The sequence below is a fragment of the Phyllostomus hastatus genome, unplaced genomic scaffold (assembly GCF_019186645.2).
Source record: "Phyllostomus hastatus isolate PE091 unplaced genomic scaffold, TTU_PhHast_1.1 phas_contig_148, whole genome shotgun sequence".
Classification (NCBI taxonomy): domain Eukaryota; kingdom Metazoa; phylum Chordata; class Mammalia; order Chiroptera; family Phyllostomidae; genus Phyllostomus; species Phyllostomus hastatus.
Window position 1 is genome coordinate 7,266,286 of NW_025333607.1, and position 25,175 is coordinate 7,291,460.

Sequence of the window (25,175 nt, forward strand, 5' to 3'; positions counted from 1 at the left end):
GAGTCTGTTCTTCCGCCAGCATCAGGCACCCACGGGGGCGGGGGGGTCCAGGCACCCACCGGGGGGGTCCGTCCCTACCTGCCCAGTGAAGGGGTCTTGTTCCTGCCTCGGAGACCTCGTGCTCCGGCCGGGAGAGGAGACAGCTGCGACTCCACAAGGTGATTGCAGAAGTGCGGGAGAGCGACCACGTGTCCCGGTGGAGGGCGTGGGGCTGGGCGCACAGCCTGTCCGGTGAGAGGCAGTGCGGGGCTCTGGGGGACGGAAGGCCTGCGTGGAGTTTAAGGACAAGCTGACGTGCGCCCACGTGGCAACAGGAGGGAGGACCCCAGGTCCAGGCAGTCTCAGCAATGCGGAGGGACCCTATTTGCAGGTCCACGTGGCTGACCGTGGCAGACACAGCGCTCCGCCAGTGAGGACCATGTGCTTCCTCACATTTTCCTGTGCGGTTGGTTGGGATCACGTGATCAGATTAAAAAAGGTCAGGGGTCACTTCACGGCCATGGATGTGGAGAGCTGGTGTGTCTTCTCCATCCCTGTGAAATAACAGAATGTATATACATCGGTCACTGTCCCTGACTCCTGTTGCCAAACTCCTAAAATCCATGACATCTCCTAAATGATCAGAACACTAGGAGTATCTTTTGTTCTAATATTTGGCCTTTGACTTTGGCTCTTGACACAGAGCTGCTAAATCCCTCGGAATTTCCTGGGTGCCGGTATTGTCTTGTTCTAACGAGGTGGCTCGGTGGGTCCCCGGCTGGCTTCAGGATGCGGGCTGGCCACCGACACACAATTAGTAGCTTGAAATTTTCAGTCCCACTCCCCATCCACTGGGAAGGGGAGAGAGGCAGGAGACTGAGTTAGTGATCGATCACACCTGCATGATGGAGCCTCCCTAAAACGCCCCCACGTTGGATTCCGAGAGCTTCCGGATTGAGGAGCACACCTACGTGCCAGGAGGCTGCCCACCCCAAGTCCACAGGGGCAGAAGCACCCGCGCTCGGGACCCTTCTGGGCCTTGCCGTACGTGTCTCTTCACCGGGCTGCTCCTGGACATCCTCCGTCACATCCTTTTAGTAAACCAGTGAACCTGAGTCACTGTCGCCCTGAGTTCCGGGTTCCAGCAAGTGATTGACTCCAAGGAGGGGGGCAGGGAACCACTGATTTGCAACCAAGTTGGACAGAAGTTGGGGTGAACGGGGGACCTACTACTTGTGATTGGCATCCGAAACAGAGGCAGTCCCGAGGGACGGAGTCCCTAGCCTATGGGATCTGACGCTAACTCCAGGCAGAGAGTGTCGGAACTGAGCTGAACTGTAGGTCACCCGGCTGGCGTGGCAGAACTGTCTGAAGCGTGGAAAACCTACCCGCCTGGTGTCAGAGGCGTAGAGAGTGTGGCAGTAGCACGAGGACCCGGCGGCTATGCGTTGGGGTGGCCATGTCACAAGATGAAAGGACCCGGGAGCTCTGACTCCCTGCGGGGAGGACATCCCGTGTTGAAGTGAGACACAGACTCCTGTTGCTGCTGTGGAATGATTCCAGGGCCTCTTCCCTGTCCAATAACGGTATTTCAATGGACTTCCTTTGTCCGTTTAACGATATCGTCCCAGAGGATGCTGGCACTTCGAGCTGCACCGTGCACTGCTCTCCGGCGGGCAGACTGCCTCACGGGGGGCGGGGCGGGGTGGGCAGGGCGGAGGGGGTGGGCAGAGAGACCACCTACATGCCACTCTGTACGAGGCCTCTTTGCCCCGCCTCCTCTCCATCCAGCACCTTAAGACATTAGCAGCTGCCCTGTAAAACCAGAAACGCAAACTGTTCATTTTCATTTTTATCCATCAACCTGTGGCTTGTTATCCCCACCCTCAACTGCAAAAGCACTGAAGTATACGTAGATATGGATTTCCAACTAAGATATTCAACATATCTTGCCCTCCTATGTGAGACCTGTGTGGTTTCACATTCCATCTTCCTGCAAGTCTCGTTGAATTGAAAAATGTTTGCATTTTACATGAATTCTGGAGAATGAATAACAATTTTCAAACAGTTAAAGAAGGATTTAGGTAAGGTCCCCAAATACACATCTTACAAGCAGAGGAGAAGGGAGGAAGCCGGAGCCAGAAAAACACGAGTAGACAATCGAACGAGGTTGTGGTAGGTTAGTGCCCCAAAGCTCCATACTATGGAGCAGCCAAAGCAAAGAAAACATGGAATTTTCAGTGTGCAAAGGCTTAAACATAAGTCCACTTGTCAATAAAGAACACAGACTAATTTCTGCTCTGGGCTTTCACAAGGGGATATCGGGAGAAGTTGAGACGGGGTCACTGTACTTCCCTTGCACAGATTTAATAGACAGTTTCACCTGGTTGTTTCTTGTAGAGGCCTTGACGTGCAACTGAGAAAAAGCACTTCTGTGAGGGGCCAGCGCAATGCTTTTGAGGTACACTGTTTTCGGGTGAATTTTTTAGGAGGCAAGGAAAGCACTGGAATTTGGAGTACCTGTAGCAGTGTGGTGAGAGCGTATCCATTAGCAACCATCCATGCGGAATATTTTCTTGCTCCCCAGACTAGTGGAGTCGGGGGCCATATTCTCTGGGGGAAAATCCTGGAGTGTAGATATTCTCTGCTGCTTCACTAAGTGGACAGTAGAATGTCCATCTGCTCATGAAATGGTGCAGCCGCTGCAGGCAGAGGTTGGTATCTCGATCTGCGCGGGGGTGAATGGCTGGAGTCTCTGCAGGCCGGGCCGAGGATTTCTTCAGAAATGAACACAGCTGGCACCCCAGGGCTCAGCATTCTGTGGCCCAGAGCAAGACAGCAAGGACCGCAGCCTGGGCTCGCTCTCCCCCAAAGCGGGCGGGGCCCCTGCAGCCAGCTGAGACGGCACACGGTGTTCTGTGCCACGTGGCCGTGGGGGCCGCACTGCCACGTGCAGTCAAGTTAATTGTGGATATTTTTGCTTCTCTGTTCGATGGGACCGAGAATGGGAACATCGGGGAGCGGGGCTTGTTCTGGAGGGAGACAGAGGCACTTGGAAGTCCAGGAGAGAGAGAAGGCGGCGGGGGGGGGGGGATGAGGGGGGAGGGAGGGGAAGAGAGAGAGAGAGAGGAAAAAAACTGTGCTAGAAACTGGGGGGGGGGGGGGAAGGAGGGAAAGAGGGGGAGCAGAGAGAAGAGGAGGGAGAGGAAGCGGGGACCGTGCTGGGCAGTTCAGGGAAGGCACCCCTGGCCGAGAAAGGCAGAGATGCCAGGGCTTGCTGCGGTCTGAACGTCTGCACCCCCCCAAATCCATAGATCGGAACCTGCTCCCCAAGATGACTGACTGTATTAGGAAGTGGGACCTTTGGATGGTGACTAGCTCATGAGGGCAGAGCCCGCACAGATGGCATTAGCGCCCTCATAAAAGAGGCCCCGGAGATTCCTCACCCCATTTCCTGCCCATGAGGACACAGCGGGAAGGCACTGTCTATGAATGAGACGGGCATCCACCCATGTCCAAGCCTTCGGGCCCTGCGACCTCAGCCTCCAGCCTCCGGCACTGTGAGAAACACATTGTGTTGTTCAGAGGCCACCCGCTATGAGCGGTGCTTCGTTTTAGCCACCAGTAAAGACTGGGGCTGGGGGGCTTCCCCTGAGAGCCAGTGCCAGGGCAGAAGAGCCCCTTGGGGAGCAACTGGTGGTCAAGGTCAGGGTCTGTGGTCAGTGGGTCCAGGCACAGAACCTCTCTTTTCATCTTCTCAGTGAGTGAAGGACCGAGGGTGGTTTTTCCCTGGAGGGCTCCAGAAGCCCCCGGTGCAGGCAGGAGTCTGGGGCACGTGACTTCTGCCAGAGACAGTGTTTGTGGCTGCTGTTCTCCGCTCAGGAGCCCTCTCCCCCGAACAGGGCCCCAGGCTGCCTAGTTGAAGGTATTTCCCCAGGCTTCTTGGTAGGGACTCAAGCTAAATACTTCGTGGTTTTCAAAATACATATATATATTTTTTAAATCTGTAGCCGAGGGCACACGTATTGATTTTAGAGAGAGGTGGAAGGGAGGAGAAAGACAGGGAGAGAAACATCGATTGGTTGCCTTTCACCGGTGCCCTGACCGGGTACTGAACCCGAAACCCAGGCATGTGCCCCAACTGGGAATCGAACCCTCAACTTTTTGGTGAACGGGACGACGTTCAAACCCACTGAGCCATCCTGGCCAGGGCTGCAATATATATTCTTGATTTTTCCTGTGGCTGGCATGGCCTTGAGAAGTAAGGCTCTATCTACCAGGAGTAGCCCAGTAAAAACCATGCTAAGTCCAGATCTTGTCCATGAGATTTTTCGGTGTGATGGTTTCTGGGCATGCCCGCTATGGACAGGAAGGGGAAAGGGCAGTTAGACACCACTGAGCTGTGCTGGAGTGTTTTAAAAGTGTCCTTTTTCTTTGTTGTCACTCAGCATCTGGGTCAGCCAGGAGCTCTGACAGCTCCCTCCTGAGCCGCAGGCGGGGCTCCCCCTGCAGCCCGGGCCTGGGAATGCCCCGGGGCAGTAAGTGTGCCAGGCCTGCCCCTGGCTGCGGGTCCTTTGGATGGATCAGGTCCTTGCTCTCTGCAGGGCCATGAAGGGGATTTGATGCTCCTGAGTGTGTCCCCACCTGGGACACGGTGGCTGCTCAACCCCAACCAAACGGGAGGGAGGGGGTGGGCACATGAGACCTTGTCTGAGAGACGTAATCACTGTAGCAAGTGACTGCAGGTGGGTGCCCAGTCTCAAGGATGACTGACATTCTGACCCTGTGACTGGAAGAATGAAAATACCACTAACAGCCCTGACTGGTGTGGCTCGGTGGATTGAGCTGATGCCTATGAACCAAAAGGTCTCTGGTTCGATTCCCAGGCAGGTCACAGGCCTGGGTTGTGAGCCAGGTCCCCCGTAGGGGGCATGCGAGAGACCACCACATATTGATGTTTTTCTCCTTCTCTTTCTCCCTCCCTCCCCCTCTCTAAAAAAGTGAATAAATAAAATTTTAAAAATGCCACTAACAGAGACTGGGAATGCAGCAGAAGGGACTGGTGGGGGCAGCAAGATGGCAGCTGTGAGCCTGGAGGTGAGGGCCTGGCAGGCTGTGCACAGGACATGATGGCCAGGGGGTCTGGCCCTGCAGAGGGGGCAGGTGTGGAGGTTCTGAAGTCACAGTGTTCAGAGGTGATCAGTCACTTCCTGTGATCCCAGGGCACAGAGGGTGTGAGAAGCAGCGGGGCGAGGAAAGAATTGTGGTGGGGGGAGGGGTCCTTAGTTTAAAAAGGAGGAGGAGGAGGAATAGGAAGTTGCTAAGGAACCTGGGAAGCCTTTCGGAGAGGAGGAGGGAGTCTGCACAGCCCAGTGTATTAAAATGTTTAATTGCTAGCCAGAGAAACCAACTCTGCTAGCTTGCAGAGAAAAGACATACTTAAAAGCTACTCGGGTGGCTTCCAGGATCTCCGGGAGGGCTAAGCAAGCAGGCTTGGAGCTCTGAGGGGAAGAGACCCACAGAGACGGCTTCTCCTGGGGGGACGCCGTGGCTTGTGTTTCCGACACTGTTGGCGCTGGTGCCGCCTGGTCTCTAACCACTGTGTCTCCGCCGTTCCAGGAACTCGGTCTTGAAGCCAGCACTTCAGCCAACTCAGCCAACAGGAGATCCTCCAGCCCCCACACAACCCCTGTCTAGGCACCATAGACCCTGATTCTAAGAGGTTAGGTTTCCCGACGGTGCTCTAGTTGCAAGGGAGGCTGGGAAAAATCTATACCATTTTTAGCTTTTACCCTGGGAGGTGGATTCATAAGAAAATAGAGTGGACGGGGGCTTCCTGAGTATGTTGGTGTTTGGAGATGGGAAGACGGGGACAGAGATGCCAAGGCAACCCAGAGGCCAGCGGGGAGGAGGTGGCTGACGGCGGGCACGTCTCATGGGAGGATTCAGGAGACGCGGGGGCCAGTGCATGGCTGGGAAAGAACACGTTCTCAGAGATTCCTCAACTGGACTCTTCCTTCCTTCTGAGAACATGTTACGGCTCCTCGAGGGAGCTGTAGCACCAGGGGCTTCGGGAAGGAGGCTCCGGGCAGCAGGGGGGCAGGAATTCAGCTGTGCACCCCTGAAGGTGACCACAGCCTGAGGCACTCACCTCGGCGACAGGGCCTGCCAGGCGCAGTCCCTAGCAGGTGTTCTTACGTTGCATCTGTGTGCCTCTGAAGCTGAGGTCTATTTCCTGTGCCCGCGAAGGAGGCCACCATCAGACCTTCCTTTCTGCTGGCTTCCCAGTCTCTCCCCTATGGAGGGGACCCCCCCCACTGGCTGCCTCTATCAAAGTCCAGGGGGGCAGAAGGCCCTTGCTGCCTGGCTTCTGGGGTCCCTTTGGTGCTTGGCCATTTTTCACCCTATTTCTTCTGTGACCCATCCCTAAAGTTTCCCTCTTGCTTAAGAAACTAGTTCCAAGTCCCTAATAGTGTGCCAGTTATATCTTGTCATCTCTGCTCCTTGGTCCTGCTTCCACGTGCAGAACAAGCTGACACTGTCACTCACACTGGCCGTCCTTTAGTGCTACATGGACAGAGGATTCTTTAGGGAGACGGTTTACCTCCCCTGCTATAGGCTACAGTTTGGTAGATAGAGGCTGTGATTGTATCGGATGCCCTGACAGCTCTATCTCACTATGATGAACTATACCCCAGAGGGTTTCTTTTTTCCTCCACAAGCACTGTCAAATCAAGTCTTTCTCATCCTGTTCTTCATTTACACAGATGTATAGATGGGCATCTGTTTCATCTGCCTGCTCCGTCTTCTGGGGAGCCACTGCTTCCCTGCTCCCTGTGGTTCTCATGGGGCTGTCAATCTCAGCCTCCTACCCTATCCCCACCTACGGCGGTGGGCATGTGACTCAGGCTTAACCAATCATATCACCTCCTACCCCTGACAACGGCTAAGCGTTTGGCTCAAGATTTTTTCTCTATCATTGGAATACCAGGAGGCTTTCTTTTGCTGGTGGTCCTCAGGGCAGACAGAATAAGTTTGGGGCCACAACAGGCATTTTCCACAGCTGTGTGGAGCAAGTCCTTCTTCTTTTTTTTTTTAAAGTAATTCTTTTTTTAATATTTTATTTATTTATTTTTAGGGAGGGAAGGGAGGGGGTGGAGAGAGAGAGAGAGAGAGAAACATCAATGTGCGGTTGCTGGGGGTTATGGCCCGCAACCCAGGAATGTACCCTGGCTGGGAATCGAACCTGGGACACTTTGGTTCCCAGCCTGCGCTGAATCCACTGAGCTACGCCAGCCAGGGGAGCAAGTCCTTTTGCAGTGGGAGAAGACGCTGTCCCCCAGGAGGACAGCAGAGCTCAAAGATGGAAGGAAGAAATCAGAGTCTCAGTGACATTGACTGGATCCCAGGGTCTAGCTCAGCCACAGCCAATAAATATCCTTTCTGTTTACGTTGGTTGAATTGGGTCTATATCACTTCGAAGTGGATGAGCTCTGACTAATAATAGCACTTTAAAAAATAATAGCACTTTTTAAAAGTAATTGTGCAGGGAAAAGGAAAACAAATCGTCCCTAATCCCATTTTTAATTATATAGAAAATAGTATCATAGCTTATATATTGAATACTTGTGTGTGTGTGTGTGTGTGGTGGTGTGATTGTAAAATATGGCCACATGTCCCTCCATCCAGCACGCACACCCCTCTGCGATGTAAGTTGCTGTTGCCCCTTGAGTGCAGATTTCTCACTCTCACTGAATCTGGGCTGGGCTTGTGACTTAAGTATTTGAGCACTAGAATGCAGTGGAAGGTCTCTGACCTTCACAGGCCTTCCAGCTTCTGTCATTCCCCTCTCCAAAGGGCAGGCCAGCGAGGACACCAGGCTAGTCTCCTGGAGGGTAAGGCCACAGGGAGGACAGCAGGTCAGCCCAGCCCACAGCCAGCCACTGCAGGGCATGTGAGTAGGCCACTTCGAACCTTCCAGCCCAGCCCTCCTTCCAGCCAAATGCAATCGTGTGAACAAGTCTGCACCAGCGGAGGAGCTGCCTGGTTAACCCACGGAATTGTGAGAAATAATGACTTGTATTTGTTTTCAACCTTTAAGTTTTGGGGAAGCAAATTATGCAGCCAAAGCTAATGCAAACCGATTATGTTCTTCTGCATTTTTTCATGTAATTACACATCATTAAGGTCCTTTGGGTTGCAACCATCGGAAACGAACCCTGGCCTGGGGCAGCTTGAACCAAAGGGAAATGCATGTGAACGTTTGGGTGGGGTTTATCTTGGGGAGGGGAGAAGTCAGGGCCACACTGGCAATGTCCACAATCCAGGGCTAACGACTTCTGGACTACTGACTTGAAGTTCCCAGAACAGTCTAACCTGTTCCGCCCCGCAGTGTCCACCCTCTGGATCACTGAGCTGTGAGGAGGGGCAGGGACAGGACTCAGAACGGAGGCTGGTTGGTGAAGTGGTGGCCGAGGCTCTCTCTCCAACTGCTAAACATGTCTTGGTTTTCCAAACTTCCCCTCTTTCAGATCTCTTTGTAATTAATCTAGGAAGGCACCTGTTAAAAGGGGGAAGCATCTGTGTGGAACCACTTTAGAAACTGTAACAACCCCGGCAACGTTGCACACTTCTGTACAACGCAAGTGAATGTCAAGGTTACATCTGCAAATGGGTCTCTGAGAGAGAGTTGTGTGGCAGCTTTAATAAATAGTTTAAAAATGTTTGGGGTGTAGACAAGGAAGGAGTTGTACCAACACATAAGAAAGGTTAAAACCAGAGTAACAGGTGTGAAGAGAGAGGAAGGAAGCAAGAGGCAAGGTGTGGACGCGGGGTTGTTTTAGGGAAACGCAAGCAGCGCGGACGCAGGGAAGGGGACGCGTGTCGATAGCTGGTTCACCGGACGGGGTGGCGACCCCAGACCCTAAGGGACGACGCCTCCTGCAGTGGCCGGTGCCTGGGGCAGCGCCTGATGGGACGTGGGTGCGCTGGCGCCTCGGACGGGCGCACGGTGACACAGGCCCGTTCCCTGGGCCTGGCCCACCCGCCTGCATCCTCGCGCCCCGCGCTCTGCACTGAAGCAGCCGCCCCCACTGAGCCGGGCCCGGGAGCGCGCGGGGGAGGCGTCTGCTCCGGGGATTGAGGCGGCGTCTCCGCCAGCGGGCTGCCGCAGCAACGCAGGCCGCTGCGCCGGCTGCGACGTCTTGCTCAGGAGGAGGAGAGCGCAGGGGACAGCAGGCCGCTCCTGGCTGCGGCGCCACGCGCGCAGAGGCCCGGCCGGCGCGGCAGGAAGCAGGTAAGCCCCTCCCCGGAGGCCGCTCGGAGGACGCGGAGACCCCTCCACTCGCCGGTCCGCCCCCGCCCCCGCGCCCCACACCTCCTCGGCCTCCCGCGGCCTTGTGGCGCGGCCCGCAGCTTCTGACTTCCAAGCTCCGGAGCCGCCATCGAGGTGACCCCCCCCTCCCTTCGGCCCAGGGGTTCGCCCTCCTCCTCCGAGCCGCCCGCCTGGCACGCCGCCCAAAGTCTCTGGGCCGGGTCGCCAGGTGAGACGCCTGGCGGGCAGGTGCCCCAGGGCCCCGCCCTTTCCCGAGACTGGCCGCCCGCTCCCCGACCCCTCCCGTGCCGCTCAGTCTCTCCAGCCTCGCCCCGCCCCGCCCCTCCCGGAGCCCCGCCCCGCCCCTCCCGGAGCCCCGCCCCCGCCCTCTCCCGGCGCCCTGCCCCAGCCTGCCTGGTGCGGGCGGGGCCCCGGATTTAAATGTCGCGGCGGGCCCGGCGGTCGGAGGGGCAGGGCGGGCCTCTGTGTCGTGTGCCCGTCCCGTAGGCGCGGCGGCGGCGACGGCGCGGGGTGGCGGGCTCTCGGGGCCGGCGGGCGGCACCATGTCCCCGGGCAGCGGGGTGAAGAGCGAGTACATGAAGCGCTACCGGGAGCCGCGCTGGGACGAGTACGCGGCGTGCTACCGCGAGCTGCTGCACTACCGCCTGGGCCGCCGGCTGCTGGAGCAGGCGCACGCGCCCTGGCTGTGGGACGACTGGGGCCCGGCCGGCAACTCGGACGACTCGGCGTCGTCGGGCGCCGGGAGCCCCACGCCCCAGTGCGCGCGGGCCTCGCCGCCACCGCCACCGCCACCGCCACCGCCACCGCCACCGCCACCGCCTGCTGAGGCCGCTGCGCGGCAGGGGCCGGCCGCCGAGGCCGCGAAGGCCGGGGACGCGGAGGCCGGGGACGCCGAGGTCCAAGACGCCGGGGTCCGAGAAGCGGAGGCCCGGGACGCGGAGGACACGTCTGTGCCAGGTACCGGGCCCGGGAGGGGGTGCTCGGAGGCCTGGATGTGCTCTTGGCATGTGAACTGCGCCGCTCAGTCCGTTTCTCGCAGCGCTCAGCTTTTGCTTTTGCTTTTTTGGATGGAGAATCTCCGCGCCCCCGCCCCATCCCCGGCCCCCGACAAAATAAGGAAGATGTCAACCCGCCGACGTTACCCGCCCCCCCCACCCCCTTTATTTCCCTAATCAGGTGACTTGAGCCAGCCGCGAACTCAATTCAAGTGCCCTTGGCGAGGTCCGGGTCTTCACTCGAGGGCCGAGGTGGCCTTAGGGAGCCAGTGAGCCCCATCTGTTTATTCCAAAGCGCCCACTTTTTAATGAGGAGCCCAGCTTTCATCAGATTCTCAAAGGTGACCCCAAGAGGTTAACCACCGAGCTAAGCTTTCTGTCTTGTGAATGGGGCTGTTGTTTTCTGTGTGAACTCCTGGGCCCAGCCGCGCTGTCCCGGAGAGCATTTTGCATTTGTTTACGCAGACTGTTGCGTAACTCCGGGTGGGTGGGAGCAGCATGTGCCTCGCCAGCGCTGGGTCCCCTCCGCTTCTTGCGCACCCACGCACCCAAAGGTGCGCATCCTCCGGCTGCCGCCGCGTGCAGGGGGAGCCGTGGCTGGGGAAATGGCTCTGGGATGCTGCGCGCGCGCCGTTTCAGCCCCGACGCTGCCCCTCCTTTCCTGTGCGGAGGGCGGCAGAGCGCGGGGCTCTCGGCGGGCGGGTGCTCGCGGGTGCGGAGGGCCAAGCCGAAAGCCTCGGAAGCAAGTGGCCCCTTCCTGCCGCCCTCCAACGGTGGCCAGACACCACCAGAGAGGGCCGCTCGATTTTAGAGAGGCTCCAGTGAGAAAAACAACTAAAATTCACCGAGCGCATGTTACACATCCACTCACTGATCTTAGAATGTGTGTATTTTCTCAGTCAAGATTCAAAACGATTCTAAGAGAGAGAGAGCCATGATTTTTTTATCTCGATTTTATAGATGAAGACGTTGGAAGTGCAGGATAAGTGATGAGTGACTTTTTATTCACCAGACTGTAGGCCGTGATCAAGTCAGACTCCAGGGGAGGCTGAGGAGGGGAGGAAATTGGTCTCCGAGCCAGGCTACCGTCGTCTTGTTACACGGTCCTCAGTGCATGTGGCAGAGCTGCCTCGCCACCCTCGCGTTCCCTGCGAATCCGCCCAGACTCCTGACTGCCTGTTATAGAAGCTGGAGAACTACCAGCTTCAGCGATCAGCGCTAGCAATTTGGCTAACAGAAGGGGGGCGGGGGCGGGTAGGGGCCATGCCTTCCAGTTTATTCCTTTGGTGCTGATCTCTCAAGCTGCCCATTGCATTCCCGAGTATAAAAGCACAATTTTTAGGTAGCATTGTCATTTGGATGGTGCCCGTGTGTTTGCCTGAGTTCATGATTAGTACGGTTTCCTTAGAGACTGAATCCTGCCAGCGGCTGAGGTCGGTTATTTCTCTTCTGCTGGTATTTCTGGTTGAAGCATGGGGAGAAGGTGGGACGACTCCTGCTTTCAGGACTGCCGCACGCAGGGTCTTTTGCGCTGGTCCTGCCTGTCTCGGCTTCTCCCGGTGCCTGTGTCTGGTGCAACTGAAAACCCTTGTTTTTAAGTGGGCAGTTTGATACACTAGCATGATGAGCACTCCTGAGTTTTTATGAAATGTAAACACTTAGTTCCTGTTTTTACTGAAGCCATATATACGTATAAAATCATATTGTTCTTTTTAAAATCTTTATTTATTGATTTCGTTGTTTTTAGAGAGAGAGGAAGGGAGGGGGAGAGAGAAACATCAATTTGTTCCGCTTATTTATGCACCCATTGGTTGATTCTTGCCTGGGCAACCTTGTGTATCTGGACGATGCTCTAACCCAGTGATCCCTAACCTTTTTGGCACCAGGGACCAGTTTTGTCTGCTGGTGGGGAGGGGAGCACGCGAAGCAGAGCTCAGTTCTTAACAAGCCATGGTCCTGGGCCTGGGGGTTGAGGGACCCCTGCTCTAACCAGCTGAGCTACCCCGCCAGGGCCAAATCATAGAGTCCTGTCTGGCTTATTGCAGAGACAGAGCAGGTCCCTCCCAAACACACACATACCAGTAGTTGTTCCTTGGGTACCACTGCCTACTCCTCTGGTTTCCCCTTTGGTGTTTATTTCTATTTTTCCAGGTACCATTGCTTCATTGGCATGTCTTGATTTTTATAAAGTTGTTGACATTATCTATTGGCTCTCTCTCTCTTTTTTATCCTGTGTCCTAACCCATACACACCCATACCCACACCCTCCAAGACGCAGGATAGGCATCGTGGAGTTCATTAGCTCCACAGTTAGCATCTACAGTATCGCACCTGTGCTCAAACCTGTCCCACCCACCTTGTTTGCCGCGATTCCCTTTTCTTTCTTTCACAATCCAAGCCGCACATCAGGTTCACTATCGCTCTGGACATCTGAAGACATCTCTCCCAGGGCCTCTGACCTACTTCTTTTGGCCCGGTGGCTGCTCTTGGCAGCTGCTGCCTGGCTGAATCTTGGGAGGGCCCTCGGCCACCGCCCTGGGACTCCTTGGCTTCTTTCTTGGGTAGGAGCCTCTGTTGTGTGGCTTTCACGTCATCTCTCTCTGTTTACCGCCTCCTGGTGGGGCTGATCTTCAGTCGCTTCCCGAGAAAGGCTGTGTGAGAGGTTAATTTTCTGAGACCTTGCCTGGCAAAAGGTAGCTTTATTCTACCCTCCCGATTCAGTGAGGCCGGGGATTTTAGGTTGGAAGTAATTGTCTCTCAAAATCTGGAGGCACAAGGGTCTCTGCCCCACATAGTCTGTGGGCCCAGCTGGGAGGCTAGGGCACTTGGCATGTGACATCTTCCAGTGCTTGGCCTTCCTCCTGACATGCTGGTGGGCCTCCAAGAAAAAGTGTCCCTGAGAGAGAGCTGGGCGGATGCTGTATTGTCCTTTACCGTTTAGGGTCGCACAAACACCTCTTTGGCCCCGGGTTCAAGGGGAAAAAGCATCGACCCCAGTTCTCAATGCGGGCATGTTTCTGTGACGTCGTCAGAGCATCTGGGTGGGACGCCGATGGGTGCTGGGCCTTTGGAACAGGCAAGCCACCCCACTGGCCTGCTGGGGACTCTGACACCTCAGGGGCCCGTGCTTCCTGGGGGTCAGCTCGTGTCCTGTGGGCCCTTCTCCTGCAGGGAGGTAGGATGCGTGCTGCTGGGAGGCCACTTCTGCCTCTCCAGCGACACTCCATCTTCCAGCGTTTTACTGACACCGGTGGTCTGAGGTCCTCGCCTTCCTCGCTTTTGTGGGTTTGTACCTGTGTCTTTCACTCTAGTGGGGCTTTGGGAGGGAGGGACTACACGCATATGTCAGTGCACACTTAACTCGAATTCCCCACATGTTCTCTTTCCACTTTTTAGTCTGTACTTCCTTCTCTCCTGGCCAGTAGTGCCAGAGGTGTATGGATTCTGTCAGCTTTTTGCCAAGCTGACTTGGCTACTATGTGCGTTTTCTTTATTGTGTGTGTGTTATATGCCGACCCCGGTGGCCCTGTGAATGGGTGGCGCCCGCACTGCCCGTCCTCGGCGGCCCCCTGCTCAGCCGCACACTGGTGCCTGTGGCTTTTACCTAGCCGGTTGGGCTCGTGTTTCGTTCTCATTATTTATTACCTGTTTTCGTTGATTCATGAGCTTTTTCCCCTGACTCTAATTTTCTTGGGGCTTATCTTTCTGACTTTTAAAGGTGGATGCTCGTCATTTGCCCTGCCTTTCTTTTTTTTGACATGCACAGGGTGGGGAAAAAGTAGGGTTACAGTTGTTCATACGGAAAGTAACGCGCTAGTCAATAAATAATGATACAGGAGTAAACTCTTTTGCCTACTCGGAGCTGTGACTCTACTCTTGCCCCACCCTGCCCAGATTTCAGGCCTCGAATTTCCCTCTGGTTCATGCAAGTTTTGTTGTATAGTGTTATTATTCCCTTAAGCACATTTTCTAATTTTCACTATGATGTTTAAAATACTCCCCCTCCCCCAAATTGATAAAGTTTAACATTTATGCTAATAAGATCGGGTTGAGAAAGGAACGCTCTCCATCATCACTCTTTTTAATTTTTAAAAATGGTTAGGGTGGGGAGGGGAGAAAATACAGACAACGGTAACTGAGCAACAGTAAAATAATCTTAAAACGTGGTGGGAAAAGGCACACAGTGCAGCTTCCCCTTTTGGTTGTTTGGAGGCAGACAACCCTGTGGCATTGAGCGCGTTCACGTTTTTGTGCGGTGGTATGATCTGCCTGTAGCGTATTTAGGATGAAGTTAGAGATTACGTTCCGTGTGATTTCAGTCTCGTAAATGCACTAGGATGTGCTTTATGGCCTTGGATATGCAAATTTGTGTACGTATTCACTCTTGACAAGATTGACACACACACTCACACTCACATATCCAATAGGTCAGAAGTGTGCATTCTGTTGTTCAAATACTTAAAAAATAATCAGACTGTTCAGTAAAACTTGGCGTGCTGATGGATGTGCCCTCTGTTTGCACCACCTTCCAGGGCCCCCCCCGCCCCCCGCCTGTGGTCACGGAGCACTTGAACTCTGACTGCTGTAATGAGAAACTAACTCTTTACTTTTATTTAATTTTGATTGATTTGAACTTGTATTTAACAGCCGCATGTGGTTAGTCACTTTCGTATTAGACAGCACAGTCCTGGATGAAACCTGAATCTATTTTTGTTTGAGTGATCTGTCGGTCACTGAGAAGGGGGATTTTATTTAATCTTCTACCCTAAAGGTGGTGAACAGTTTTTGTTTGTCTGAAAATGTCTTTATTTTAAACTTTATTTTTTGAATAGGCTTTTAAAAAAAGATTTTATTTATTTATTTTTAGAGAGGGAAGGGAGGGAGAAAGAGAGAGAGAAACATGAATGTGCGGTTGCTGGGGGCCGTGGCCTGCAACCCAGGCATGTGCCCTGACTGGGAATCGAACCTGCGATGCTTTGGTTTGCAGCCCTCACTCAATCCACTGAGCTATACTAGCCAGGGCTGAATAGGCTTTTGAAACATATTTATATACACTTATCTTGTGCCAGGCACTATTTCCATAGTTTTATAAACATTAATGTTATAGCAGTAAGTTCTGTCTCTTCCATCTTTTCCATCTTTTGTCTCCTGCTGATGCAGACAGTTTTGAACGTGTCTTATTTCTTTAAATCCAGGGGGATAAACACAGTTGTGTTATCGTCTGTGAATGGTAATCACCCTTCCACCATCTCCAGTCTTTTGCTCCTTCCTGCTGTCCTCTCTCCCTGGGCACTGGCCACCCTGCAGTACACTCACGACCGTGTTTGAGAAGTAATCTGTAGGAACAAGTTCAGGCCTCTGGTTCCCGGAGAAGACTTGAGTTTCCTGTGTTTGGGGGATACTGTTAGTTGTTAATGTCACCCTTTTTAGTTATCCGTGATGGAAGGGTTGGCCCAGGCGCCCACTGCTACCAGAGTGGGGGTCTCCGTTCTGCTCCCTGTGCAGCCCGCTGTGACCCGTCCCCCACCCCGCACTCCCTTCTGCCACGCACTAGACGGCCTGGCTGCCCACTGCTGAGTCCGTCCTCATCCTCATCCTCATCCTGCTGACTTCTCCTTGATGTTTGGTGAGGTTAGCTGCTCTCTCTTTTGCTGGAGCTCTTTCCTCAGCTCCTGTGCTGGGTAGTTTTTCTACGTGTCTAGCTACTCTTTCTCTGCATCCCTCTTGGGGCCTCCCTCCTCCGCCCGCCTGCTCCGTGAACAACGGTGTCCCCAGGGCCTGACGTGCTCCCCTCTCCTCTGACTCTGCATTTCTTCCAGGGGATCAGATTCACAGCTCCCACCTGCTTGCTCGCAACCTCCTCCAATCCCACCTGCTTTCCCGAGCCCCTAATGAAAGGTCCAGCTGCTGCCTGCTTCGTTCTTCCAAGAGCATCTCACACCGAGGTGCCAAGCGCTGCTTTCTCAACCTTCGGCAAGCCGTCCGTCGGAGGACGGCATGACCGTCCCCTCTAAACACCTGTGGGAGCCGAGGTCTCCCCTTTGCCTCCCAGCGCCCACCTCATCTCCACTCTCCGTTCACCTGGGAGGCTAACCCATTGTTGGGGCCTCTCTGCTCCAGAGAGGCCTTCTTGGAAAGCATCCTTGGTACCAGCCGCCCGCCAGTCTGATCAGTGTGTAGCTCTGAGTGCCCAGGTGAGTCTGAGCACCGGCCAGGTGTGTTGAGCCCCATTCTGGTCGCTTCTTGCCTCCCCACCCTGCCGTCTCTGCTGATGACTCACTTGGACTCCGCCGTTTTCTCCCAGCAGGCCCTCCTGCCCCTGCCTCTGATCTAACCCGCCCTGCACACTCACAGCTGGAGGCCTCGTTCCTGAAGTGGAAATTGGACCGTGTCATTTTTCAGCTCAAAGTTCTGCAGCGGTTCTTCAGTTCCAGGGCGCAGTGAAATCTTCTGGGTTTGAAAGGGGCATCTCTCCCCCTTGCTCCCTGTTCCCCGCTCCCTGCCTTCATCCACGGACTCTCTGTACCTGTCGTTCCGAGCTGTTTCTCTCCCTTCTTCTCCCCGTGCCTCTGGACAAGCCGCGCCCTCTTCCTGGGGTTCCCTTCCCTGTCCTTTCTGGCTGGCCCCGGCCTGTCCTGTGCACGAATCGGCACCACCTTCTCTGGGCAGGCTTGGCTGGGAGACGTGGGTTAGATGGAATGGGACGCGAAGAGATGGGCGGGCGATGAGCCTGCGAGAAGGATCGGGGCCGTTTTCCTTCTTTCTCGGGACTATAGCTGCACAAGTCTTGGCCCCCTTCTCTTTCCCTTTGCCTTGGCCCCAGAGGGCTCCTTCTCCCGCCTCCCAGATCCAGGGGAGAGGAGACTGTGTGGACACATCATTGAGAGAAACGTTCGGGCCGTGAATGTGTCATAGCAGGGAAGGCTGCCATCCTGTGTCATCATCATCCGCAGGCAGCTCGGGGGCTGGGTCTGAAGGCGCAGTTTGCAGTGGTGCGGAGCACTGAACCCCAGCGTCGGGCGTGGATTGTCTCTGTCTTAAAACATTTAGTAATAAATGAAGCAGTGTGGTAGAGTCAAGGTCATTGCCGATGACACGTCTGTCCCCGTGTCTGGACGGGCTGTGCAGGGGCTCGCTGTGCCTTGAAGGGAACGTGGACCTCGGTGAGAGGAGAATTGTGACAAAACATAGTCAGGAATTCAAGTCCGTCTTTAAAAGGCGAAGAGAGTTTGGCCCAGCAATCTGTGAAATCATCATTAGGCCCGAACCCCGGACCACTGGAGGCCGCGGGTGCCCTTCAGACCGGGAGCTGGGAGGAGCCGCACGGAGCCCCCACTGCTGAGTGTGCGTTTAGGCTGGCACGAAACACAGGCTCACAAAGGGTTTCCACGGAAGAATATAACCTTTAGAAAAAAATATTGGGTTTATAAATGATCACGAATGGCAAAATCATAAACGGCAGTGAAGGGAAATGGCTATGTTTGGGGGTGTTCACCCTCGGTGGGCCACCCCGTCCCCCACCTGAGACAGGTTGAGGACGGTGTAGACTGTGGTCGTTTCTGTTGCAAGCGGAGGGGAAGCCCCCTCACCACACCAGCTCTCTCTCTAGCTGGTCCCGCTGGGGATGCAAAGCTGTGCACCAGGTGAGTAACTATGGAAACCACACCCTATTGTGATGGGGTGGGGGGGTGCTTTCAAATTGAGGTCACCAGCAAGCTCTTGCCAGGAGCATGTAAGAGCCATACAGGGCATCTTCCCTAATTGTGGAACATCGGGCAGTGATGGAATCCCGGAACTTGAGTTGAGTAACTTACAGAGTATCCCTGTGCAGCCGCTGGGTGATTACCGCAAACTCCAGGTCTTCCCTGCAGCCAGACGTTCTGACAGTGGATCGCGGTTGCTCCTGGGAGTTTGGAGAAAGCCGTGAGGCCACAGCGCTCTCTTACGTTTAATATTTAATCTCAGAATATGAGCTTTTGAATAGGCTTGGTTCAGCCTTGCTGTATTTGTTTTTAATTTAAAAATGGGATAGACTGCCCTGGCTGGTGTGGCTCAGGGGACTGAGTGCCAGCCTACGGAACCAAAGGGTCGCCGGTTCGATTCCCAGTCAGGGCACATGCCTGGGTTGGGGGCGGCGTCCCCAGTGGGGGGTGTGCGAGAGGCAACCATACATTGATGTTACCCTTCCTTTCTCTCTCCCTAAAAATAAATAAATAAAGTCTTTTTTAAAAAGTGGGATAGACCATTTGAAAATTATCAGACGGGTTTGTTCCTGCATTTCTGCCCGAAGGGAAACCTGTGAATTGAACTGTGTGAAACTGTTCCTGAGCCCAGCGTAATGTATTCTTCAACCCAAATATTTAAGGGAATTCTGTGTAAACCTGACTTTAAAGCATTTTCATCTTGTTTTATCTCTCTCTCTCTCTCTTTTTTTAAAAGCATCGCCAGTCAAAGACGTAAATGAAAAACCTGAACGAGAGATCAGGACAAAAGAGACTGACCGGTCGCCCAGCGGCCCGAAGCCTCGACAACAACCCAGTGCCTTGTTTGCCCGAGGAACTAGGAAGGCGGTGAAAAGCCCTCAGCGGTCGGCGTCGAGCCGAGTAAAAGAAAAGAAGCACCCGTTTGCCCTGTACGGCTGGGGGGAGAAGCAGACGGACACGGGCAGCCAGAAGACGCACAACGTCTGCGCTTCGGCCCCCGAGCACGAGGTGCGTGCGGTGCGTGCGCGTGCACCCGCTTCTCGCTTCTCCTCGGAGGGTGGGCTCGGCCGCCTGCCTGTCATTGGCTCTCGCACCCTGGGGCCGCGGGGATGCTGCGGGGCATGGTGCCTGCGGTGGGCCAAGGAGAGCCCAGAGCTGGGGCACCTGATGGGCAAACGGGAGGGCTCGGGAGGTTGGCTGCCTGGAGGTCAGGGGTGTTTGCCAGGAGGTCACGAGAACCTGAAAGGTTTACCAACACTGAGCCTGGGGAAGACGTGGGTGGAGTCTGGGTTCTCGAGTTCTGGGGGGACCCAGGAGGTGCCGGGGTGGGGGGGTGCACAACCAGGGCTGGGGCTGCTCGCCCAGGTTTGCCTCGGGTGTCTGGAGAGGCTCCCAGGCCCTTCGGCTTTGCTGACTGGTGTTTCCCGGGCTCCTGTGTCATAGGTTTGTGTGTTAGGTTGCTACCCCCCGTAGCTCTTGCCCCCTGCCAAAGATCCCCCCTGTGCTCCCGGGACTAAATTCGAACCAGGGCATTTCCCAGCCCAGGCACACTGGAAGACGCCTCCCTCCACTCCTGGGGGCGTCGGCTCCCCTCCGACTGAGGCCTGGCCTGTCCCTGGCCCATGTCCTGAGAACAGTCAGACCGGGGCGTCCTCACGTGTAGGGCCACCCAACAGTTGCGTGTGTTAGCGGTCCTTCTGTTCCCACCACCCAAAGCAGAGAATGAAGGCAAGGCACAAAGAGAAAGTGCAGACTGTTTGAGTCCTGATTAAACTCTGCAGTCACATTCCTCCTGAGCAGCCTCCTGAGCCGCGGCGGCAGATGGTGCTGGAGCGGTGCCTGGACAACACAGCCGAGGTTCAGCAGCGACCGGCCGGGCAGTTCCTCGGGGTTTATCTGTAGCATGAAACGTCTCACGTGATAAAATCCCTGGAGGGTTTTGGTTGTTTTTTTTTTCCCCCCACTATTTTGCTGTAAAACATTTAAAGTCCTTTCATGGAATACTTAGCCGAGCTTAACGCTAAGCAGATTCGGTGATTTTCCAGAGCCGGTTTCTGGAGAGCCACGCAGATCTGTTGCTTAGCACCTGCATCTGAATTTAGTCCCGCGGACATTTTCGGTTGCTCGGTGTCTCTGTCGTGGACAGCGGGTGCCCCGCAGGCTCCGGGGAACGGCCCTTCCGGAGGAGCCTTTGCACGCGGGGCTGCAGACCCGGGGGCTGGGCTCGCCTCTGCCCTGCTTCCGGTGGCCTGGGGTGGCGAATATTCATCGAGAATCTTCTGGCACATCCCTTCAAAAGCCACTCCAGTTATTATCCTTTCATTTTTGGACTCTCCTTTATCTACTTCTGTTTCTGGACTCTCCTTAGATCCATGAGTCAGCACTGCGGGCCAAGAACAGAAGACAGGTGGAGAGAAGGAAACTGCTGGCGCAGAGGCAGCGGGCGCACTCCGTGGACGTGGAGAAGAGCCGGAGGGTGAAGCCTTCCTCCTCGGAGGACCCGTGGGTGACGGAGTACATGAGGTGCTACTCGGCCCGTGCCTGAGGGGGGGCGGGCGCCTCTGAGCAGTGTAAATAAAAGAAAGAACAACCGGACAAAACAAAAACATCGAAAGGAACCAGGTTTCAGAGACCAGTGGATTGTGCGAGATTCTCCTTAGGGAATTGCCAAAAGATTTTTCTCTCTTGAGGAGTCCTGGTCCCCTACCTCTGCAGTCGGGTGACAGCTGAAGCCATAGACATCGGGTTATTTATGAAGATAATTCCCTAAATCTTTGATATTCTTGTAAGGGGCTTTGTTTTAGAGCATCTTAATCTTTTAAGATACCGACACCGAATGCCTTTAAATGGCTATGGATGCTTAACACTCAGTATTTTTTTCATAAGTTTAGGCGGAGCTGGTTTTGTCCTGACCCAAGGAACTGTCCGATTGCGCAGCCGGCGGGTTCGTTCCAACATCAGCATAAGACTCAGTTTCCTTCCGTGTGGCTTTGTGGAAAAGCATCACATCGAACGTGAGTTTTGGCACTCACGGCGATGCCCTGCATAGTGAAACTAGAACTTCCGGTAGTTTCCGAGCAATTAACCTTAACTGTATTTCAGTTCAGCGCTTCACATGGACTGTGATATTGAAGAATTATCTGGGCTGGGTGGGGGTTTTCTTTTCTCTTTAAATCATCATCTAGATCCTAAGCACTTATTATTTAATAGTTTACTAGTTCAAGTGCATTCCAGAAAAGAGGGCCCAGCGCAGTGTGTCCTGAGGAGTACTGAAGTCTCTTTTGCATCAAAGAGGGCAGTGCCGCTTTTTAATTGTGTTTAGAGCACATAACCAGGGGTGAGTCGCCGGCCGCTGGCACACACCCACTTGGGCTTTTGTCTCGTCTGTTACAGTTAGCGGTGACAGTTAGAACTCCTCTGAAATTCTATTTAATGAAACCGAGGTTGTCTGGCTTGCTCTCGGGTGGGAGGGACAGCCAGGTGTCCATCAGAGACGTGGCCCACCCTGCTCCCTCCACTCTCTTCTCCCCGGAACTCACTGATAGCAGCCTTGGTAATGTACATACATACTCACTTCTGGTGGAAATACATTCCTAGCTGGCAGGTCTTGTACAGAACTTCGGCTGAGAGGACGGTTGTGTGCAGCCCCAAATGTAAGGGCGTGTATGTGTGGATGACGTGTGCCTTCTCCTTAGCAAATAAATTTGCTTTGGGGACAGAAAAGTGATTTGAAGAAACTCTGGTTTCCATCCAAAGGAGACGGACTTGACAGAATGGATGAGTGTGCTCGAGTCTTTGTGAGAGAGAAGACAGATACTTTGCCAACTTAGCACCCGGAGGTGTGGGAGTGAGTTTGGTGTTTGATGGGCGTGTGAGCGTTTCCTTGATATTTGTACTTGGGGTCTTTTAAGTATTATGATCACTTTTTAGGACACACATATGTTTTAGTCCACATAAAATCTTCACATAATGTCAACTCACAACTGTAGCAAGCTGTGAAAAACCATCCTGAAGAATCATGAGCTTTAAAAAAAAAAGACTTCCAAAATATTTTGCATCGTTTTGAGGTGAGTGAATTCGGGTGACTTTTGCTGTTTTATTGAAGTCGCTGGTTTGAAGTCGATTGAGATCGCTGCAAGGCCCTTAGAGGTCACATGAATGTGGTGGTTGTGCGGTGCAGCTGGCTGTGGATACTGCCCTTTCAGACCACTCCCCGCGTGCTGGGGTTCCGCCGTTCTGCTCAAGCCTCTGCGTCGCACCGGCCAGTCTTAGGGAAGGGAACCCCGGCAGGCAACGCAGGCCCCCGTGGACAGACTGCCTTAGACACCCAGCTTCCTCTAGGCTTGGAACAGGCCAGCCTCTCTCCTTCAGAAAACAGGCTCGTATTTAAAGAGCTTCCTTGCGAAAACTCCAGGGGGAGACCTGGAGCAACCCAGGGGGCAATGTTGGCCATGTTTCCCCTTTTTAAACAGAGGACAAATGACCAAGGTTTTTAAAGTACTTTTAATGTGCATGAACGATGAATAACTCATGAATGAATTGTGACTCCCCTTCCTATGTCTTACTTAAGTCATTAGGTTAGGGTTTCTTTTTTCTTTTTCTCTGTAGGGGTGCAAGTTAACTTTTGAGCCTGTGAAATATTTCAAGTTGTAACAATTTGATGGACTAGCAACTAATGTGGTTGTAATCATGTTTCTAATTCTTGGGACACCTTGCAAGACAGCAAGATAGTTTAAAATTACCTTTCATGTTGAAAAGTGTCAAACTGCTTGAGAATCCAGTGGTGTTTAAAATATGGAATAAAATAATTGCTCCACAGACTCTCTTTTTAAAATGTTGGTTTTAAGCTTTTAATTAAAACAGTTTCCATAAACATGTTTCTGTGTTACTTTTATTAAGAGAAGTAGTAGAATACTGAATGACATTTGCAACTGCTGGACCCAGGTAAATGAGAAGTAAATAGGAATTAAATTCTTTCGTTTAATTTTTGTTTAAAACATAAAAGACTACTGTTACTTAACTTGGTACCTCTGGTTATATGTATACCAGCCCTCCCCATAAAATTTCTAAGCACATATCAACATTTTGTAAGTTTACTGAAGTTATAATAAGGTATAGGTTATCTTAATTGCTCATCTTGCTGTCAGCATTTATTTATGTCACTTCATATGTAACAGTTTTATCATTTTTATGCTAGGAGACTCAGCTAACTAAAGTGCATAGAACAGCCAGCTGAGTTATTGGAAATCATACATCCAGAGTATTGCACAATTTGCAGGTTAAAAAAAATCTTTAGTGTATTCCCCTCCTCCTGTAAATGGATAATGTCGTCCTGGGTAGAAATTTCAAACATGGGATGTTACAGGACTTGATATTTAAAATATTCAGAAGTATATTGGCAAAGAGGGAGTGAGGTGAAGCACATGTTAGAAATAAAAACTTGTTACTACTTCGGTCAAAAATTGTTTAGTGGATAATTTGACATTCCACTGGATTCGACTGAAAACGGTGCTAATATTTCTAAAGCCTGATTCTGCATTGGCTTGTCATCGAACTGCGAATGCCTGACTCCCACGGTCCTTATCATCCTGTCGTGATCTGTTGAATAATTTAAAAGTGATCTGAAAAGCCTGAGCCGGTCATTTCCAGAGGCTTGCGATTGGAGTGGAGTCTGGTGCAGTGGTTGGAATAGGGAGCCCTTCGGCGTGAGTGTACGCTCAGTCCCAAATCCGGTGCCGGGAGCCGCGTCTAGATCTGGGCTCGGGTTTGTCCTGTCCAAGCCTGCTCGTCTGGGTGGGAACCGCTGCACCCTTAGTGCTTGTTTCCATTTGAAAGTCAGGACGCCTGAATGAAGACCTGTGAATCTTCTTTTTGGACTAAAAAAGTAATTAGCAACGTCCCCCACGTTAGAAGTTCATTCTGAGTGTTCCATGCACTTGAACATTCCAAAGGAGCAAAGCGTGGGCGATCCCAAAGCTCAGCAGTGGGAATTTTAGCTTGTATTTGATAAGAACCGTGTATTGCTTTTTGCTTATATTGAATGTTGCAGTTACTTTAAAAAAATGTGAATAAACTTAGTTGATATTACAGGTTGGAACTTCTGGTGTTTGGGAACTAATTCTGATTAGTACATCAGTGGTTGGAAAAAAAATATGTGGTCACATGGAATCCTAAATGGGTTTGTCACAAGAGAAATGTTCAACAAGGTGTGTTAGATGCATCTAGAAGAAGACACTGCTGTGTATATATGTTGAGTCAAACTATAAATGTTTCCCATTTTTACCTCACACCTTCCTATTGTTTTGAAAAATTACAAAAGTAGTAGTGTATGGTTAAAATAATTTTAAAAGAAGTATGGAGCCCTGGCTGGTGTAGCTCAGTGGATTGAGCACGGGCGTTGAACCAAAGCATCGCAGGTTCGATTCCCATTCAGGGCACATGCCTGGGTTGCAGGCCACGGCCCTCAGCAACCGCACATTGATGTCTTGCCCCCTTTCTCTCTCTCTTCCTCCCTCCCTTCCCTCTCTAAAAATAAATAAAATCTCAAAAAAAAAGTATGGAATACAAAATGAGAATACCCTTCCATAGCACCCCATTGCCAAACTTCTGTGCCCCTTCTTGGAGGAAACCAATGCTGAGTCTGGTGTGTATGAACTAGACCTTTTCCCTAAGCACTGATCTAGGGGGGTACACATACACAGTTCTTCCCCCACCCCAGAAGTGTGCGTTAATGCCACACGCATGCTGTAATACTTTCTCACTTGTTTTGGGGAAGGTCCGGGTTGCAGGTAAGATGGAATCAACACCCCACTCCGGTTCTCACTGAACACACCCACAAGCCTGGACGGAACCTGTGGCGCAGCTCTGGAGGACGGAGGACGGAGGACGGAGGACGGGGAGGGCAGACTCCCACGTGCAGATCGGGGAGGAGCTCCAGAATGCTAAGTACCAGCCGAGTGGCGAGCTCGCCCTTTAAAAGGATCCTGGGCATCTCCAAGCCTGAACACAACACTGTGCCAGCGCAGCAGTGAGCTCAGTGGGGCAGGGCCCTGCCGCAGTCCCGCTCACTGCTCGAGGGACAGGAAAAGAGCTGAGCCCTCAGAGAGAGTGGGGGACATGCCCCCTTTTCTGTCTGTTTTTCCTTTTTCTTTTTTTTTTTTTGCT

At 53.1% G+C, this 25,175-nt stretch overlaps 1 protein-coding gene across 1 annotated transcript; it reads left to right on the forward strand.

The window, feature by feature from the left end:
* The first annotated feature begins 9,159 nt into the window (after positions 1–9,159).
* On the forward strand, positions 9,160–24,073 carry LOC123804737 (centriole, cilia and spindle associated protein). Its single transcript, XM_045817175.1, has 4 exons — positions 9,160–9,274; positions 9,800–10,270; positions 18,748–19,019; positions 20,380–24,073. The coding sequence occupies exons 2-4, from the start codon at positions 9,856–9,858 to the stop codon at positions 20,554–20,556; spliced, it is 864 nt and encodes a 287-aa protein (XP_045673131.1). The 5' UTR covers positions 9,160–9,274; positions 9,800–9,855; the 3' UTR covers positions 20,557–24,073.
* Positions 24,074–25,175: the final 1,102 nt, after the last annotated feature.